The 19,609-nt window shown below is 49.0% G+C and overlaps 3 protein-coding genes across 3 annotated transcripts; all 3 read right to left on the bottom strand.

Annotated features, from left to right (window-relative positions):
* Positions 1–1,946: 1,946 nt before the first annotated feature.
* On the bottom strand, positions 1,947–7,872 carry LOC147655771 (inositol 1,4,5-trisphosphate receptor-interacting protein-like 1). The gene is made up of 2 exons (XM_086844948.1): positions 5,025–7,872; positions 1,947–4,755 (listed from the first exon to the last, which is right to left on the bottom strand). The coding sequence occupies exons 1-2, from the start codon at positions 5,124–5,126 to the stop codon at positions 3,262–3,264; spliced, it is 1,596 nt and encodes a 531-aa protein (XP_086701074.1). The 5' UTR covers positions 5,127–7,872; the 3' UTR covers positions 1,947–3,261.
* Positions 7,873–8,215: 343 nt separating this feature from the next.
* LOC111942112 (inositol 1,4,5-trisphosphate receptor-interacting protein-like 1) lies at positions 8,216–11,430 on the bottom strand. The gene is made up of 2 exons (XM_086844932.1): positions 11,294–11,430; positions 8,216–11,024 (listed from the first exon to the last, which is right to left on the bottom strand). Exons 1-2 carry the CDS (start codon positions 11,393–11,395, stop codon positions 9,531–9,533), a joined length of 1,596 nt encoding a protein of 531 aa, XP_086701058.1. The 5' UTR covers positions 11,396–11,430; the 3' UTR covers positions 8,216–9,530.
* A 5,669-nt stretch (positions 11,431–17,099) lies between these two features.
* On the bottom strand, positions 17,100–19,608 carry MRPL32 (mitochondrial ribosomal protein L32). The gene is made up of 3 exons (XM_023946677.2): positions 19,284–19,608; positions 18,208–18,392; positions 17,100–17,713 (listed from the first exon to the last, which is right to left on the bottom strand). The coding sequence occupies exons 1-3, from the start codon at positions 19,534–19,536 to the stop codon at positions 17,459–17,461; spliced, it is 693 nt and encodes a 230-aa protein (XP_023802445.2). The 5' UTR covers positions 19,537–19,608; the 3' UTR covers positions 17,100–17,458.
* Position 19,609: the final 1 nt, after the last annotated feature.

Raw genomic sequence — 19,609 nt, 5'->3', positions numbered from 1 at the left:
GTGACTTTCACCAGCTCTCCTGCTAACAGCCCCGGGCACACGAGGCTGTTTGGTCTCAGGCCTGGCAAGAGCAGAAAGAAGCGCCCAAAGCCTGGCTTTGTAGAGCCCTGAGACAAGCAAAGATGAGGAGAGCGCAGAGAAGAGGCCATCAGCAGTGCACAGCAGCTTCTCGCAGTCATAAATGACAGAAAATTCAAACACTATTGTGGTTTGGAGTTTGTGTTGTGCTTTTTTTGGAGCCTTTTCCCCCCACCAGAGGAAAACGTGTGGCATTTTCTGTGTTGCACACCTGGATTTGAATGGTCTGCTCTAGGTACTGCCTAGACAAAACTCAAAATTGTGCCTTTGCCCCTCTCCTTACTCTGTTATCATTTGTCATTTCTAGGGGGTTGTGGGTAACACCATTTCTTTTTCCTCACCTTGTGCTCAGGAGCTGGGAGGGCCGCCAATCTCCCTCCCCCCAGCCCAGCTTGACCCTGAAAGGTTTCTGCAGTAGGGGAGCGCGGCATGTTGCCTGTGGCTCAGCTGCCAGCACCTGTGGCAGAGCCCAAATCTCATGGCAACGCTGCAGGGATCACTGCCCCACCTCCCATCTTGTCCAGCTCTGGAGCTCATTTAAATGCTGGGGTTTTTAATCTAGCTGCCTGAATAAAGAAACAATCCCATGGCAGAGGGAGCTTGAGGCTGTAATTTCGGGATCAAGCAGAAGGTAGGGACAGGACTGGTTAAAGCTAAAGCCGACCACAGGTGTCATGGCAAGAGGCAGTCGTACCGTCCTGGTTGGCTGTGTAATGTGCCCCTTCCATTGGCTTTGGGATGTGATGCATTTGGAAAGAAGGCAGGGTTTTAATGGAAAACCGCTCCGAATATTCACAGAGCCCTCTTAGAGGTAAAAGTGAACTCGGCTTTATTTCTGTCTTTAGCACGCTCTTACAGGGTCCCACAGGGTTCTCGCAGCTTAACGAGCTACTATTGGCTAATACATTTTGTTGATCCTTCCTTTTCTTGTACACAACATCATTGTTTTTCTTCATTCTCGCTGCTCCAGAAAAGTTCCAGGAGCACTGTCCCCGGAATTGTCGTCTAGCTTGAAAGCTGGGTCGTGCAGACAGGCTTTTACTGGAATATCTTAATAGATATATAATGTTCATATCATAAGAATACTTAATTAGTCTTACTAAAAACTGTCACAAGCAGTGCATGGCACTTAGAGAAGAATTATGAATAGTGCCATTCTAGTGAAATATTATCAATATAGTAAGAATTGATAGTAAAATACTTGAAGATCTCTTCCTATTGCATCAGGAAACTTCCCTTATTCTGGAGTGCTGATTTTTCTGGATTCCTCTTATTGGGTTTACATTTTGTAAACAGTCAAGAAACATTTTTTCAGATACAAATCTCTCCGTGTCTTCCAAGAGTGAGCTGAGTTACTGTTTGCGAAGAGCAGCGGTTGAATTCAGTGAAGCATGGTTTGTGTTCTTCTGAAAGGACTGGCAGTGGTTATTTTGTCGAGCTCAAAAGGAGACTCAATCTTTGTAGCTTTGAACTTCTTATTCTTTGTGTCCTCCTTCTTTTCTCCAGTTGTGCTAACTGGATGTTCTACCACCCATTCCTCCCCCTGCAAACCCAATGAGCCACAAAGACCACCGCATTCACCTCTGAGCAACTTTATTTTAAATAAAGTCTAAGGGCAGACTTGGCTTTATTTTTTTTTTTTTTTTTTTTTGTCATGAAGAATATCTCCTGAATCCACAGACTTTGAAAAGTGAGCTGAGCGAATGAGGGGCTGGGGGCAGGTGGCCTTCATTTCTGATGAGAACCAATTCAGCCCTGTAAGTTCGGTTGAGTTTAAGGAGACTGCTCACAAGCCCAGACTCCCAGCGCACGACATTTACCAATACTATAGGGGTGGCCGAGATCAAGAAAGTCTTGCACGCTCCGGCTTCTGTCAGATTGCATTTTATTGAAAACCCAGCAAAACAGTTTCATGCTTGCCAGTCATATGGCCACTTAGTGATATGTGTTAATTAATATGTGTCCAAACAGACAGTGACACTGTATATGGCCTTGTTTCTGTCCAAAAATATTATAGATGTGATATGCATTCTATGTATTTTCAAACCGTATTTACGTAATAGACAACTTTCCTGTCATAAATACAATCACTACAGAGCATAATATTTTCACTGTAGATAGTCACTATAGATAGTCACTATTGTCACTACAGATAGTGACATAATCTACATCTTGAATTTATATTGTTTTATTATCATATCTATTCCAATGATTTTTTTCATTCTATAACATTTTCCATATTTCATAACATTTAACAATAAATATATATTATTTGCTGTAATTCGATAGGAATGATCTCTAATTGGTTTTCTATTTCATTTCCACTTTATGAAATTATTGTTTTGTATGAAATACAATACATGTATATGTGTATATATTTTATAAGTATATCTATGTAATAAAAATTTTGCCTCTCAGAAATGCAGTAACTGTAGAGCATGAATATGTGTCACAACATGTAGTGACATTACATATGTGCCCTATCTTTTTATAAAATAATACGATCATTGATAAACTATTGTTATTATTTGTATCTATTAAAAACAGAACTCTATCATTTGTATCTATTAAAAACACATCTGTTAATAAAAATCTTTGTAGTTATATATACATGTTTTAGTTATATATGTATATATCTATTTCTCAGTGTATCCCATTCTTTCTTCTTTGTTGTGGCACTAAAAAGTGATCATCTGCCAGCAGCTGCAAGCCCCATGAGCACACACATCCAAAGGACAAGAGGAGGGCGTGGTGAGGGCCTTGGAACACAAGCCCTGTGAGGAACAAGTGAGGGAGCTGGAGCTGTTTAGGCTGGAGAAACAGAGACTCAGAGGTGACCTTAGCCCCTCTCCACAACTGCCTGAAAGGTGGCTGTAGGCAGGTTGGGGTCGGTCTCTTTTTCCAGGCAGCAACTGACGGAGCGAGAGGACACAGTCTTAAGCTGTGCCAAGGGACATTTAGCCTGGATGTTTGGAAAAAGCTTTTGACTGAAAGAGTGCTAAAAGTAGTGGAATTATCTTCTCGGGGGAGGTGACGGAGTCACCATCCCTGGATGTGTTGAAAAAAGATTGGGTATGGCACTCGGTGTCATGGTTTTGTTGAGGTGGTGTTAGGGCATGGCTTGAACTTGATGATGTTAAATGGCTCTTCCAACCTAGCAGTTCTGTGATTCTAGGAGCCCTGCTAACAGTGGCCATAGGCCAGCAACCTCGCCAGGCGATGGCGCAGATCAAGGTAGGCTTGCATGGCCTGGGAGTGGGCAGCCTGATCCCGCCACAGGCTGTGGAAGAGGTTGGATGGCCTAGCTGTTCGTACATCTTGGGGCAACCTGATCTCCTCTGGAAGCCTCTGGTTGCCCACAATAAAATGCTGCAGGTGTTTCTTTTGCAGAGCTAAGCGCAGCTGCTCCAGGACATCGGACAGCTGAAGCAGGAAAAACCTGCTGTGCCACCGTGACAGCGGTACGGTGTTCAGCTGGTGCATGAAGATGGTCTTGATGGAATGGATGGAGAAGCCCTTGCACTCCTGAAAAGCTGCAGCAAGGAGCTGCAGGCATTTCAGGTGCGAGCTGTCCTGAGGGAGCTGCATGGCCATGTGCCTGAAGAACTTTGTCTCTGCTATGCTGTAGGTCTCAGGCCACATTGTGCTTGGGGTGTGGGCCCCTCGAGGCCGGCTGCTGATAAAGATGTCTGAGGCAAATCGCTGTAGCCCAAGCATCACCTGAACCTGGAAGCTTTCCTGGCTGTTGGACAGCCTGAGGTGGCAGAAGCGCTGGGAGCAGTGCAGCGCTAAATGCCAACTGCGTGACTCAGGCAAACGCTGCCAGCTTACTTCCAGCAGTCTGTAGAAGAAGTAGATGGTTTTCTCCACGTCAAGGTAGGAGCCGGTGCACAGCATGTCTAGGAGGTTGGGCTGCTGAGTCACCATGCCAATCACGTCAGGGTGGTGGCGGAAGCACAGCATGTTCGCACCCTCCTGCCCCCTCGGGCAGCTGCACACCAGCTCCACGCGGACACGGAAGTTCCTGCCGGGCCTCAGCCAGTCAGCGTCACGCTCCAGGCGGAAGATGTGGCCTGGGGGAGCAGTCAGGGGTACAAGCACATGGTACACAGCTTCCTCCCCACTCTCAGTCCAGCCTTCAAAGGCACTGCCAAAACCAATGGCTTGGTGCAGCACCGGGAAGAAAGTCCCAACCAAGGCACGCCTGAGGGCACTTAGGAATTTCTCCATCATGGCCGTTGTCCTGTTGCAGCCTGCCTGCAGGTCCTGTACAGGCCACTGTATGCGCTCGTCCAGAAGCCATGCCAGATCATACGTCCGTGTCTCGTCCTCTTCCTCGCTCTCCTTTTCCTTCTCCCCCTCGCCGCTGACCTCTGCCTCACGCCTTCTCTTCCTCCACATAAACCATAGGGGCAAGAGAAGAAGCGAGAGCCCAACAAATGCCCAGACCTGCCAGGGCTGCAAGGCAGACCAGAGCAGGTCTCCCCAGGATGGGCCACTCTGCATCAGGGCGAGCTGCTCCACCTCCAGCTCCAGCCGAATCCTCTCACGTTCCTGGAACTTGGCACGCTCCTCCATGAGCAGACGTGTCGCCTCATCCAAATCTTCACCCACGGGCTGTGGGTAGTCAATGATGCTTTGCAAGAGCAAGAACCACAATACCCAGGTATCCATGGTCTGCAGGAGGATGGAGACAAGGCCGTGAGGGGAGCGGGGAAAGAGGCAGCTGGCAGTGGGAGCAGCAGGTCTGGGAATCCCAGGGATCTGGGGGCAGCAAGGCCTGTCCCACTGCCCCAGCAGCAGCAGCAGTAGCAGCTGGTACCCTAGCTAAGGCTCTACCATCAGGGGCTGTCCCTGCATGCAGCAGGGAGAAGCCAGCCCCAGGTGCAGCGTTTCTGCCCCGGCCCTTGTCCCCAGCACAGCCTCCCCACCACATGTGCACTCACCGCTTGCCCAAGCAATACAGGGCCAGAGTTACCTGTTGGGGCCTTTTCCAGCTGCCCCCATTGTGACGCGTCCCCTGTGATGTCACGGGTGCCCCAGCGCATCACAAGCCAGCCAACTGCACCCTTTGTCCCTACCCCAGCTCAGCCACTCATATATACTGTTTAAGGCTGCTTTGGAGTGAATTTTCTTCAAAGAACGTCCCTTGGTCTTTCTTTTGTCTTTCTGGCCTCCATTGTCAGTCTCCTAGATCTCCATGTTGGAAGGCAACCTTGGGGATCATTGAGTCTAAGCCTCGACTCCACACTGCTTGAGCTAGCCTTAAATGTCTGCATCATGCGGCTTGAAAAAGTCCCTGAAGTTCACACAGTTCCACTGCAAACTTCACACTGCCTACTCCACCAGGTCCCCAGATGCCACATGCCCATGACTTTTAAACCTCTCTGAGGCTGGTGACTCAGCCATTGCCCTAGGCAGCCTGTTGCCAAGCTTGAGATCCTTTGGTTGAAGGAATACTTCCTGGAGATCCAATCTAAATCTCCTTTGGCACAACTTGAGGGAATTTCCTCTGATCATATTGTTTGTTCCCTGGTAAATATAATGAGCCCCGCGTAGCTACAAACTCCCTTTGGGGACGATCTGCATTGTGTCAGGTGCAGATGTTAGGCCTGTGACACCAGCTCTTCCCAGAGGAGAGGAAAGGTGCTGCTTTTGCACTGCAGTCCCCGTGATGCAGTGGGACCAAATGGCTCGTCAGCGGGCAGAAGGCTGCCAGGAAGTGTTTCCATGTGAGGAGAACCTTGCTGCCAAATACATCACCCAAGGGAATCCGTCCCCTTCCAAGCAGAAGGAAAAATCAGAATTCTCCTTGTAGAAAATGGGAAGCTTAAGAGGGAAAGGCAGTGCTGGAATGTGCCAGGATACCCATGTGGATTTTGCCAACCTGCAAGGCCAGACCGTGAAGGTGGGATCCCGGCAGCCAAGAGATGCCCTCTTGCTCTGGAGCCTTCCATGGAACTGGCAGCACAGATGAGAGAGCCTTTCCTTGGCCTTGGCCTTCAGCAGGGCCACAGTGTGGGCAAAGGCCAAATGCCCTAAGAAAGCAGCTCAGATTTACACTAGGCAACCGGAAGGATGCCCGAGGACAGACAAGCTCAACAAGGTGCTAGTGCAGTAGAGCTCAGGCTACAGCTTTCTGCCCTTGTATCTCTGGAGCCTTGGAGGGGAAGGCCGCATGGCTTGGGGTGACTTTCACCAGCTCTCCTGCTAACAGCCCCGGGCACGCGAGGCTGTTTGGTCTCAGGCCTGGCAAGAGCAAAAAGAAGCGCCCAAAGCCTGGCTTTGTAGAGCCCTGAGACAAGCAAAGATGAGGAGAGCGCAGAGAAGAGGCCATCAGCAGTGCACAGCAGCTTCTCGCAGCCATAAATGACAGAAAGTTCAAACACTATTGTGGTTTGGAGTTTGTGTTGTGCTTTTTTTGGAGCCTTTTCCCCCCACCAGAGGAAGACGTGTGGCATTTCCCGTGTTGCGCACCTGGATTTGAATGGTCTGCTCTCGGTACTGCCTAGACAAAACTCAAAATTGTGCCTTTGCCCCTCTCCTTACTCTGTTATCATTTGTCATTTCTAGGGGGTTGTGGGTAACACCATTTCTTTTTCCTCACCTTGTGCTCAGGAGCTGGGAGGGCCGCCAATCTCCCTCCCCCCAGCCCAGCTTGACCCTGAAAGGTTTCTGCAGTAGGGGAGCGCGGCATGTTGCCTGTGGCTCAGCTGCCAGCACCTGTGGCAGAGCCCAAATCTCATGGCAACGCTGCAGGGATCACTGCCCCACCTCCCATCTTGTCCAGCTCTGGAGCTCATTTAAATGCTGGGGTTTTTAATCTAGCTGCCTGAATAAAGAAACAATCCCATGGCAGAGGGAGCTTGAGGCTGTAATTTCGGGATCAAGCAGCAGGTAGGGACAGGACTGGTTAAAGCTAAAGCCGACCACAGGTGTCATGGCAAGAGGCAGTCGTACCGTCCTGGTTGGCTGTGTAATGTGCCCCTTCCATTGGCTTTGGGATGTGATGCATTTGGAAAGAAGGCGGGGTTTTAATGGAAAACCGGTCCGAATATTCACAGAGCCCTCTTAGAGGTAAAAGTGAACTCGGCTTTATTTCTGTCTTTAGCACGCTCTTACAGGGTCCCACAGGGTTCTCGCAGCTTAACGAGCTACTATTGGCTAATACATTTTGTTGATCCTTCCTTTTCTTGTACACAACATCATTGTTTTTCTTCATTCTCGCTGCTCCAGAAAAGTTCCAGGAGCACTGTCCCCGGAATTGTCGTCTAGCTTGAAAGCTGGGTCGTGCAGACAGGCTTTTACTGGAATATCTTAATAGATATATAATGTTCATATCATAAGAATACTTAATTAGTCTTACTAAAAACTGTCACAAGCAGTGCATGGCACTTAGAGAAGAATTATGAATAGTGCCATTCTAGTGAAATATTATCAATATAGTAAGAATTGATAGTAAAATACTTGAAGATCTCTTCCTATTGCATCAGGAAACTTCCCTTATTCTGGAGTGCTGATTTTTCTGGATTCCTCTTATTGGGTTTACATTTTGTAAACAGTCAAGAAACATTTTTTCAGATACAAATCTCTCCGTGTCTTCCAAGAGTGAGCTGAGTTACTGTTTGCGAAGAGCAGCGGTTGAATTCAGTGAAGCATGGTTTGTGTTCTTCTGAAAGGACTGGCAGTGGTTATTTTGTTGAGCTCAAAAGGAGACTCAATCTTTGTAGCTTTGAACTTCTTATTCTTTGTGTCCTCATTATTTTCTCCAGTTGTGCTAACTGGATGTTCTACCACCCATTCCTCCCCCTGCAAACCCAATGAGCCACAAAGACCACCGCATTCACCTCTGAGCAACTTTATTTTAAATAAAGTCTAAGGGCAGACTTGGCTTTATTTTTTTTTTTTTTTTTTTTTTTTGTCATGAAGAATATCTCCTGAATCCACAGACTTTGAAAAGTGAGCTGAGCGAATGAGGGGCTGGGGGCAGGTGGCCTTCATTTCTGATGAGAACCAATTCAGCCCTGTAAGTTCGGTTGAGTTTAAGGAGACTGCTCACAAGCCCAGACTCCCAGCGCACGACATTTACCAATACTATAGGGGTGGCCGAGATCAAGAAAGTCTTGCACGCTCCGGCTTCTGTCAGATTGCATTTTATTGAAAACCCAGCAAAACAGTTTCATGCTTGCCAGTCATACGGCCACTTAGTGATATGTGTTAATTAATATGTGTCCAAACAGATAGTGACACTGTATATGGCCTTGTTTCTGTCCAAAAATATTATAGATGTGATATGCATTCTATGTATTTTCAAACCGTATTTACGTAATAGACAACTTTCCTGTCATAAATACAATCACTACAGAGCATAATATTTTCACTGTAGATAGTCACTATAGATAGTCACTATTGTCACTACAGATAGTGACATAATCTACATCTTGAATTTATATTGTTTTATTATCATATCTATTCCAATGATTTTTTTCATTCTATAACATTTTCCATATTTCATAACATTTAACAATAAATATATATTATTTGCTGTAATTCGATAGGAATGATCTCTAATTGGTTTTCTATTTCATTTCGACTTTATGAAATTATTGTTTTGTATGAAATACAATACATGTATATGTGTATATATTTTATAAGTATATCTATGTAATAAAAATTTTGCCTCTCAGAAATGCAGTAACTGTAGAGCATGAATATGTGTCACAACAGGTAGTGACATTACATATGTGCCCTATCTTTTTATAAAATAATACGATCATTGATAAACTATTGTTATTATTTGTATCTATTAAAAACAGAACTCTATCATTTGTATCTATTAAAAACACATCTGTTAATAAAAATCTTTGTAGTTATATATACATGTTCTAGTTATATATGTATATATCTATTTCTCAGTGTATCCCATTCTTTCTTCTTTGTTGTGGCACTAAAAAGTGATCATCTGCCAGCAGCTGCAAGCCCCATGAGCACACACATCCAAAGGACAAGAGGAGGGCGTGGTGAGGGCCTTGGAACACAAGCCCTATGAGGAACAAGTGAGGGAGCTGGAGCTGTTTAGGCTGGAGAAACAGAGACTCAGAGGTGACCTTAGCCCCTCTCCACAACTGCCTGAAAGGTGGCTGTAGGCAGGTTGGGGTCGGTCTCTTTTTCCAGGCAGCAACTGACGGAGCGAGAGGACGCACTCTTAAGCTGTGCCAAGGGACATTTAGCCTGGATGTTTGGAAAAAGCTTTTGACTGAAAGAGTGCTAAAAGAAGTGGAATTATCTTCTCGGGGGAGGTGACGGAGTCACCATCCCTGGATGTGTTGAAAAAAGATTGGATATGGCACTCGGTGTCATGGTTTAGTTGAGGTGGTGTTAGGGCATGGCTTGAACTTGATGATGTTAAATGTCTCTTCCGACCTAGCAGTTCTGTGATTCTAGGAGCCCTGCTAACAGTGGCCATAGGCCAGCAACCTCGCCAGGCGATGGCGCAGATCAAGGTAGGCTTGCATGGCCTGGGAGTGGGCAGCCTGATCCCGCCACAGGCTGTGGAAGAGGTTGGATGGCCTAGCTGTTCGTACATCTTGGGGCAACCTGATCTCCTCTGGAAGCTTCTGGTTGCCCACAATAAAATGCTGCAGGTGTTTCTTTTGCAGAGCTAAGCGCAGCTGCTCCAGGACATCGGACAGCTGAAGCAGGAAAAACCTGCTGTGCCACCGTGACAGCGGTACGGTGTTCAGCTGGTGCATGAAGATGGTCTTGATGGAATGGATGGAGAAGCCCTTGCACTCCTGAAAAGCTACAGCAAGGAGCTGCAGGCATTTCAGGTGCGAGCTGTCCTGAGGGAGCTGCATGGCCGTGTGCCTGAAGAACTTTGTCTCTGCTATGCTGTAGGTCTCAGGCCACATTGTGCTTGGGGTGTGGGCCCCTCGAGGCCGGCTGCTGATAAAGATGTCTGAGGCAAATCGCTGTAGCCCAAGCATCACCTGAACCTGGAAGCTTTCCTGGCTGTTGGACAGCCTGAGGTGGCAGAAGCGCTGGGAGCAGTGCAGCGCTAAATGCCAACTGCGTGACTCAGGCAAACGCTGCCAGCTTACTTCCAGCAGTCTGTAGAAGAAGTAGATGGTTTTCTCCACGTCAAGGTAGGAGCCGGTGCACAGCATGTCTAGGAGGTTGGGCTGCTGAGTCACCATGCCAATCACGTCAGGGTGGTGGCGGAAGCACAGCATGTTCGCACCCTCCTGCCCCCTCGGGCAGCTGCACACCAGCTCCACGCGGACACGGAAGTTCCTGCCGGGCCTCAGCCAGTCAGCGTCACGCTCCAGGCGGAAGATGTGGCCTGGGGGAGCAGTCAGGGGTACAAGCACATGGTACACAGCTTCCTCCCCACTCTCAGTCCAGCCTTCAAAGGCACTGCCAAAACCAATGGCTTGGTGCAGCACCGGGAAGAAAGTCCCAACCAAGGCACGCCTGAGGGCACTTAGGAATTTCTCCATCATGGCCGTTGTCCTGTTGCAGCCTGCCTGCAGGTCCTGTACAGGCCACTGTATGCGCTCGTCCAGAAGCCATGCCAGATCATACGTCCGTGTCTCGTCCTCTTCCTCGCTCTCCTTTTCCTTCTCCCCCTCGCCGCTGACCTCTGCCTCACGCCTTCTCTTCCTCCACATAAACCATAGGGGCAAGAGAAGAAGCGAGAGCCCAACAAATGCCCAGACCTGCCAGGGCTGCAAGGCAGACCAGAGCAGGTCTCCCCAGGATGGGCCACTCTGCATCAGGGCGAGCTGCTCCACCTCCAGCTCCAGCCGAATCCTCTCACGTTCCTGGAACTTGGCACGCTCCTCCATGAGCAGACGTGTCGCCTCATCCAAATCTTCACCCACGGGCTGTGGGTAGTCAATGATGCTTTGCAAGAGCAAGAACCACAATACCCAGGTATCCATGGTCTGCAGGAGGATGGAGACAAGGCCGTGAGGGGAGCGGGGAAAGAGGCAGCTGGCAGTGGGAGCAGCAGGTCTGGGAATCCCAGGGATCTGGGGGCAGCAAGGCCTGTCCCACTGCCCCAGCAGCAGCAGCAGTAGCAGCTGGTACCCTAGCTAAGGCTCTACCATCAGGGGCTGTCCCTGCATGCAGCAGGGAGAAGCCAGCCCCAGGTGCAGCGTTTCTGCCCCGGCCCTTGTCCCCAGCACAGCCTCCCCACCACATGTGCACTCACCGCTTGCCCAAGCAATACAGGGCCAGAGTTACCTGTTGGGGCCTTTTCCAGCTGCCCCCATTGTGACGCGTCCCCTGTGATGTCACGGGTGCCCCAGCGCATCACAAGCCAGCCAACTGCACCCTTTGTCCCTACCCCAGCTCAGCCACTCATATATACTGTTTAAGGCTGCTTTGGAGTGAATTTTCTTCAAAGAACGTCCCTTGGTCTTTCTTTTGTCTTTCTGGCCTCCATTGTCAGTCTCCTAGATCTCCATGTTGGAAGGCAACCTTGGGGATCATTGAGTCTAAGCCTCGACTCCACACTGCTTGAGCTAGCCTTAAATGTCTGCATCATGCGGCTTGAAAAAGTCCCTGAAGTTCACACAGTTCCACTGCAAACTTCACACTGCCTACTCCACCAGGTCCCCAGATGCCACATGCCCATGACTTTTAAACCTCTCTGAGGCTGGTGACTCAGCCATTGCCCTAGGCAGCCTGTTGCCAAGCTTGAGATCCTTTGGTTGAAGGAATACTTCCTGGAGATCCAATCTAAATCTCCTTTGGCACAACTTGAGGGAATTTCCTCTGATCATATTGTTTGTTCCCTGGTAAATATAATGAGCCCCGCGTAGCTACAAACTCCCTTTGGGGACGATCTGCATTGTGTCAGGTGCAGATGTTAGGCCTGTGACACCAGCTCTTCCCAGAGGAGAGGAAAGGTGCTGCTTTTGCACTGCAGTCCCCGTGATGCAGTGGGACCAAATGGCTCGTCAGCGGGCAGAAGGCTGCCAGGAAGTGTTTCCATGTGAGGAGAACCTTGCTGCCAAATACATCACCCAAGGGAATCCGTCCCCTTCCAAGCAGAAGGAAAAATCAGAATTCTCCTTGTAGAAAATGGGAAGCTTAAGAGGGAAAGGCAGTGCTGGAATGTGCCAGGATACCCATGTGGATTTTGCCAACCTGCAAGGCCAGACCGTGAAGGTGGGATCCCGGCAGCCAAGAGATGCCCACTTGCTCTGGAGCCTTCCATGGAACTGGCAGCACAGATGAGAGAGCCTTTCCTTGGCCTTGGCCTTCAGCAGGGCCACAGTGTGGGCAAAGGCCAAATGCCCTAAGAAAGCAGCTCAGATTTACACTAGGCAACCGGAAGGATGCCCGAGGACAGACAAGCTCAACAAGGTGCTAGTGCAGTAGAGCTCAGGCTACAGCTTTCTGCCCTTGTATCTCTGGAGCCTTGGAGGGGAAGGCCGCATGGCTTGGGGTGACTTTCACCAGCTCTCCTGCTAACAGCCCTGGGCACGCGAGGCTGTTTGGTCTCAGGCCTGGCAAGAGCAGAAAGAAGCGCCCAAAGCCTGGCTTTGTAGAGCCCTGAGACAAGCAAAGATGAGGAGAGCGCAGAGAAGAGGCCATCAGCAGTGCACAGCAGCTTCTCGCAGCCATAAATGACAGAAAGTTCAAACACTATTGTGGTTTGGAGTTTGTGTTGTGCTTTTTTTGGAGCCTTTTCCCCCCACCAGAGGAAAACGTGTGGCATTTCCCGTGTTGCGCACCTGGATTTGAATGGTCTGCTCTCGGTACTGCCTAGACAAAACTCAAAATTGTGCCTTTGCCCCTCTCCTTACTCTGTTATCATTTGTCATTTCTAGGGGGTTGTGGGTAACACCATTTCTTTTTCCTCACCTTGTGCTCAGGAGCTGGGAGGGCCGCCAATCTCCCTCCCCCCAGCCCAGCTTGACCCTGAAAGGTTTCTGCAGTAGGGGAGCGCGGCATGTTGCCTGTGGCTCAGCTGCCAGCACCTGTGGCAGAGCCCAAATCTCATGGCAATGCTGCAGGGATCACTGCCCTACTGCCCATCTTGTCCAGCTCTGGAGCTCATTTAAATGCTGGGGTTTTTAATCTAGCTGCCTGAATAAAGAAACAATCCCATGGCAGAGGGAGCTTGAGGCTGTAATTTCAGGATCAAGCAGCAGGTAGGGACAGGATTGGTTAAAGCTAAGCCGACCACAGGTGTCGTGGCAAGAGGCAGTCGTGCCGTCCTGGTTGGCTGTGTAATGTGCCCCTTCCATTGGCTTTGGGATGTGATGCATTTGGAAAGAAGGCGGGGTTTTAATGGAAAACCGGTCCGAATATTCACAGAGTCCTCTTAGAGCACTTGTCTTTATTTCTATCTTTAGCACGCTCTTACAGGGCTTTAAAGTAGATTTGAAGGGGGATGGGGATGCAGCTGGGCCGTCTGGAGGACGGCCTAAATGTGGTAAGCCTGGGTTGGGGGTGAAATCAATAGCCCAGCTGAGGTGCAAGTGCAATAATGCACACAGAATGGGTAACAATCAAGAGGAGTTGGTGGCCAGGGTGCAGCAGCAGAACTACGATGCAGTTGCCATCATGGAAACGTAATGAGACAACTCACATAGCTGGAGCACTGCACTGGATGGCTACAAGCTCTTCAGAAGAGACAGGAAAGGGGACGAGGTGGAGGGGTGACCCTTTATATTAGGGAGGCTTTTGACGCCATGGGTATTGAAACTAATGACAATGAAGTTGAATGCCTGTGGGTAAGAATTAAAGGGAAGGCCAACAAGGGTGACATCCTCCTGGGAGTCTGTTATCATCCACCCAAGCAGGAAGAAGAGGAGACAACTTATCCTATAGTCAGCTGGAGAATGTCTCAGGATCACCAGCCTTTGTTTTTGTGGGTGACTTCTACCTGCCAGACATCTGCTGGGAACTTAACACAGCAGAAAAGAGACAGTTCAGGAAGTTCTTAGAGTGTGTGGAGGACAACTTTTTGTCACAGCTGGTGGGTGAGCCCACCAGGGGAGGGATTATGTTAGACCTGTTGTTTGCAAATAGAGATGGGCTGGTGGGAGATGTGGTGGTTGGAAGCCACTTGGGGCACAGTGATCATGAAATTGTAGAGTTCTCGATATTTGGTGAAATCAGGAGGAACATCAATATGATCTTTTACATTGGACTTCCAGAGGGCAGACTTCGGTCTTGCTTTAGTCTTTACTGCTATTTAGGAGGCTTGCTCAGAGAGTTCCTTGGGAAGCAGCCCTTAAAAACAAAGGAGTCCAGGAAAGGTGGGCATGCTTAAAACAGAGATCTTGAGGGCACAGGAACAGACTGTCCCTGTGTGCCAAAAGATGAGTCAACGAGGCAAATATTCAGCCTGGATGGGCAACTAGGTTTTGAAGGAATTTAGGAATAAGAACAAGATGTATCATCTCTGGAAGGAGGGTCAGTTCTCTCAGGAAGTGTATTGCTGGGGCATGTAGGAAAAAAATTAAAGAGGCCAAAGTTCAGTTCAAACTTAATTTGGCAACTTTTGTAAAGGATAATAAAAAATATTTTACAAATATATTAACGGCAAAAGGAAGGGTAAGACCAGCCTCTGTTTTCTACTGAATGCAGGAAGGAACTTAGTAACTGCAGATGAGGAGAAGGTGGAGGTGCTTAACGCCTTCTTTGCCTCAATCTTTAGTGGGAAGATGGCTTGTCCTCAGGAAAACTGTCCTCCTGGGCTGGAGGACGGTAGCAGGAAGCAGAACGGTCCCCTGTTATCCAGGAGGAGGCAGTCAGAGAACTGCTGAGCTGCTGGATGTTCATGAATCTATGGGCCCAGATGGGATCCACCCCAGGGTGATGAGGGAGCTGGCAGATGAGCTTGTGAAACCGCTCTCCATCATTTACCAGCAGTCCTGGCTCACTGGGGAGGTTCCAGATGACTGGAAGCTGGCCAATGTGATGCCCATTCACAAAAAGGGCTGGAAGGAGGATCCTGGTAATTACAGGCCAGTGAGCCTGACCTCAGTACCCGGTAAGGTGATGGAGCAGTTTGTACTGAGTGTCATGACACAGCACTTACAGGATGGCCAGGGTGTCAGAGCCAGCCAGCACGGGCTTAGAAGGGGTAAGTTGTGTTTGACCAACCTGATCTCCTTTTATGACCGGTGACCCACTTGTGGGTGTTGTCTATTTGGACTTCAGCAAGGCCTTTGACACTGTCTCCCACAGCACACTCCTGGAAAAGCTGGCAGCCCATGGCTTGGACAGGAGCACTCTGTGCTGGGTTAGGAACTGGTTGGGTGGTTGGGCCCAGAGAGTGGTGGTGAACGGTGCTGCATCCAGCTGGGGGCCCGTCACCAGTGGTGTCACTCAGAGCTCTGTGCTGGGGCCAGTTCTGATCAATATCTTTATTGATGACATGGATGAAGGTATTGAGTCTTTCATTAGTAAATTTGTGGATGACACTAAGCTGGGAGTGTTGATCTGTTGGAAGGTGGGAGGGCTTTGCAGGGAGACCTGGAACAGTTGGATGGATGGGCAGAGTTCAGAGGGATGAAGTTTAACAAGTCCAAGTACCAAGTCCTGCATTTTGGCCACAATAATCCCCTGCAATGTCATAGGCTGGGGACAGTGTGGCTGGACAGTGCCCAGGCAGAAGGGGACCTGGGGGTACTGGTGACAGCCAGCTGGACATGAGCCAGCAGTGTGCCCTGGTGGCCCAGAGGGCCAATGGCCCCTGGCCTGGATCAGGAATAGTGTGGCCAGCAGGAGCAGGGAGGTCATTCTTCTCCTGCACTTGGCACTGGTGAGGCCACACCTGGAGTGCTGTGTCCAGTTCTGGGCCCTCAGTTCAGGAAGGACCTTGAGATACTTGAGCACCTCCAGAGGAGGCAACGAGGCTGGTGAGGGGCTTGAACACAAGCCCTGTGAGGAATGGCTGAGGGAACTGGGGTTGTTTAGCCTGGAGAACCAGAGACTCAGAGGTGACCTTAGCCCCTCTCTACAACTGCCTGAAAGGTGGCTGTAGGCAGGTTGGGGTCGGTCTCTTTTTCCAGGCAGCAACTGATGGAGCGAGAGGACACAGTCTTAAGCTGTGCCAAGGGAAATTTAGGATGGATATTAGGAAAAAGGTTTTGACAGAAGGAGTGATAAAGTACTGGAATGGTTTGCCCAGAGAGGCGGTGGAGTCACCATCCCTGGATGTGTTTGAAAGAAGACTGGATGTGGCACCTGGTTCCATGGTTTAGTTGACATGGTGTTAGGGCTGGGTCAGACTCGATGATCTGGAAGGTCTCTTCCAACCTAGCGATTCTGTGATTCTGAGAGATGGTTGAAGCAGGTTTGCATTTTTTGGCAGCAAATAGCTACTAGTGTGCCTGAGCCACAATACCAAAGATTAGTGTGTGTATACTGAAATCCCAAGCAAAAACTTAAAAACTTCTTAAACCCCTAATGCAGTGATGCTGCTGCTATGTGGCTAAAACCAAAGTGAAAATCCAGGCAGGTGCTGCAACTGCACCTCTGAAGTGCACCATTGGAGAGTGGAGGCAGAGCTGCCCCCTCTCTGCCCAGGACTTTTGTTGAAGGCACCGTGGTTGTTTGTGGTTTTCCACGCTGACCACCCAGACTACTGAACAGCTGCAAAGTGATAGCTTTGACCCCGTCACATTTACAGATTTCCAGTCATTACATTTCAATTTGTATTTTTACTCAAGTGTGTGTTGGGGGGGGCAGGGGGGGAAACAGGCTTTCCACATCCCTTTAAGATAGAAAATTATCTTGTATACTAACAGTAAGGAACACTCAACCTTCATCCAGTGCAGAAAAAATGCAAATACTACATGGCAAGCACTATTTTACTCAAACCTAGGACTACCACCAATTATCTCAAACAGCAACATTGTGGAGAGATCCACACAAAGGTAATAACCAAGTAACTGCATCTTTCCTTCTAAATATCCTTTGTTTCTAATCAATACGACTTTTAAACATTTCTTTCCTCTCCAAAAGAGCAGCAGCCAAATTCAGAAAGCAAATTTCCCTGGGACACTTAAACTTTATTGTACATCCATGAATTTAAAAGATGTTATTTACAAAACCAGCGCAAAACATTAGTACACAAATTGTTCAGGGTATGGTACGTAGATATCCAAATCCAAGGCAGATCCTCATTTCTCTCTGTTGACTGCTGTGATGCATCACTGCGAAGCATTTCCCACTGCATGCCAGAGGAACAACACTTGACTGTAAAATCATACAGCATGACACAAAATTGAAGCAGGCTTCCCAAAAGTACAGGAGTTCTGTTCACACTGATTGAATGAGAAAAATATTCTTGAAAATCATTAATTCTCTCCCTGCAGCAACTGCTTTTGCTACCCTTAATTCTACAGCATCAATTTTGAACAAACCAAGATGGACGCTTCCTGGCTCTTTCAATGATCCTCTTGCCTTCATCTTCTTCTGTGGGTTTTTCTCCTTCATAAAGGACAACAGTCTCTACAGTTGGAGCATTAAACGGTCCTCCTTCTTTCTTGTGCATTTCCATCCGTATCAGTCGAGTTTCTTCTTTGACCTTTGCGTAACAATAGCCACAAAGCACGTGTTTCTGCTTCAAGTTTCCACATTCAGGACAAACATCTATGTTCCTCTAAAATGACAGTGGAAAACGGGAAATTTTGTAATTTGAACAGCAGCAAAAAAAGAAACACAGAACTACTACAAATAAAAATGTTAAATTAGAGAAATTCACCTATCATTTCAAAATGTATTCTTCTATGTAACTTTTCTGTAATGTGCTACTATGTCAAATGCTTACCACTAAGAACAGCCTAAGTCATTATGCCTAATTATGTTTGGAAGACTAAAGACCTGTAGACTTGATGAGATGCACAGATAACGTAGGCCTTTTCCATTTACCTTATCTGTTCAGCCAAAATTCACATTTTGTTGGCTTGCACCTCAAGCGTCACTGTTTGTTTAACCTCAGACTGCTGTCACACAAAGTGAATGCACTTGTTACAAAGGATTTTAAAGATTACAGTATCTTTTAAGCTTACTTATTTATAAGCAAAGTCCAGAGAGCTTTTACAGTCAGTACTTCCCTCTGCAATGATTCTCCAGAACAAGGGCTTTGCTGCTTACCTTTATTTCTATGAGCTTCCTGGGATTCCTCCGCCTGCAGCGGTTCACCTCGATGGTGCGCCTCTGCTTGGGCGCCGCCATCCACACGATGCTCTCCAGCAGGCTTGGCGCCTCAGCGCTGCTCTCGCCAGCGTCATTTATCCCTTGTGGAACAAGAGCTGGACCTTGCACAGCTAGGGCTGGGCCTGCAGGAGAAAGGAAAAGAGGCGATGATTGTCCCACTCTGTACTGGCGCAACCTCCCCTTGAGTACTGTGTGCAGTTTTGGGCACCACAACATAAAAAGGATATAAAGCTCTTACAGAGCATTCAAAGGAGGGCCACAAAGATGGTAAAGGGCCTGGAGAGGAAGCCATACAAGAAGCAGCTGAGGTAATTTCATCTGTTCAGCTTGGAGGAGATTGAGGAGAGACTTCATCACAGTCTACAACTTCCTCATGAGGGAAAGCAGAGAGGCAGGCATTGATCTCTTCTCTGTGGTGACAGGACTCGAGAGAATAGCATGAAGCTGAGTCAAGGGAGGTCTAGGTTAGATATTAGGAAAAAGTTCTTCCCCCAGAGGGTGGGTGGGCACTGAACAGGCTCCCCAGGGCAGTGGAGAAAACACCAAGCCTGACAGAGTTCAGGAAGCATCTGGACAATGCTCTCAGACACATGGTGTGACTCCTGGGGTGACCTGTGCAGGGCTGAGTTGGACTTGATAATCCTTGTGTACCCCTTCCAGCTCAACATAATCTGTGATTCTGTGAGAAATAGATTCTTCAGAGCCAAGCCCCACCTACGTGCGCCCGAGGAAACACAACACGGATGCTGCCGTCACCCCCGAAGCAAGGCCAGAGCAGCGCCCCCGCCCCGCTCCCTCACTGACCCCCGGGCCGCGCTCTCCTGCCCCAGCACCCTCCCTCCCTCCGCCCTTCATAGGTAAGACGAGTCTCTCAGCCCCAACGCCGCCCTCTCACAGAATGGGTGGCGTTGGAAGGGACCTCTGAGATCATCTATTCCAAACCCTTCCCAAGGCAGGAGACACAGTAACGCGTCCAGTTCCTTCAGCTGGGCGGAGAAGAGGCCGGGACCTACCCCAGGGCGGGCTCTGGCCTCCGAAGACACCCGGCCAGAGGCCGCGCTCCAGCCGCCCCCAGCAGCGCTGGAGCAAAGCGCGAAGCCGCAGCAGCGGAGAGCGGACCAGCACGAGCACAGCCATAACCCCCACACGGCCCCACCGAACCCTCGGGGGGAGGTGTCTCTGTTCCTGAGCCTTCTGGGAAACCGAGTGCCCACAGCCTGTCAGGACATTGCAGAGAGGCGGGACCAGGACTCCAACTCCCAGCATGCGCTAGTTACAGGGAAGGCGGGGTGGTGGGGGCGAATGGAGGACTCATACTCCCAGCATGCCTCACGGCTCG

Source organism: Cyanistes caeruleus, chromosome 1, assembly GCF_971803275.1.
Source record: "Cyanistes caeruleus chromosome 1, bCyaCae1.hap1.1, whole genome shotgun sequence".
Lineage (NCBI taxonomy): Eukaryota > Metazoa > Chordata > Aves > Passeriformes > Paridae > Cyanistes > Cyanistes caeruleus.
Note: the sequence above shows the minus strand (reverse complement) of the source record. Positions and strands in the feature narration are given on the sequence as shown.

Excerpts from the sequence above, each read along its gene's own strand:
- LOC147655771 (XM_086844948.1), bottom strand. The coding sequence starts at position 5,126 with ATGCGCTGGGGCACCCGTGACATCACAGGGGACGCGTCACAATGGGGG. Across the intron at positions 4,756-5,024 it reads CTGTATTGCTTGGGCAAGCG|ACCATGGATACCTGGGTATT; the intron begins GTGAGTGCACAT and ends ATCCTCCTGCAG.
- LOC111942112 (XM_086844932.1), bottom strand. The coding sequence starts at position 11,395 with ATGCGCTGGGGCACCCGTGACATCACAGGGGACGCGTCACAATGGGGG. Across the intron at positions 11,025-11,293 it reads CTGTATTGCTTGGGCAAGCG|ACCATGGATACCTGGGTATT; the intron begins GTGAGTGCACAT and ends ATCCTCCTGCAG.
- MRPL32 (XM_023946677.2), bottom strand. The coding sequence starts at position 19,536 with ATGCTGGGAGTTGGAGTCCTGGTCCCGCCTCTCTGCAATGTCCTGACA. Across the intron at positions 18,393-19,283 it reads AGGCCAGAGCCCGCCCTGGG|GCCCAGCCCTAGCTGTGCAA; the intron begins GTAGGTCCCGGC and ends TTTCTCCTGCAG. Across the intron at positions 17,714-18,207 it reads GGAAGCTCATAGAAATAAAG|AGGAACATAGATGTTTGTCC; the intron begins GTAAGCAGCAAA and ends CTGTCATTTTAG.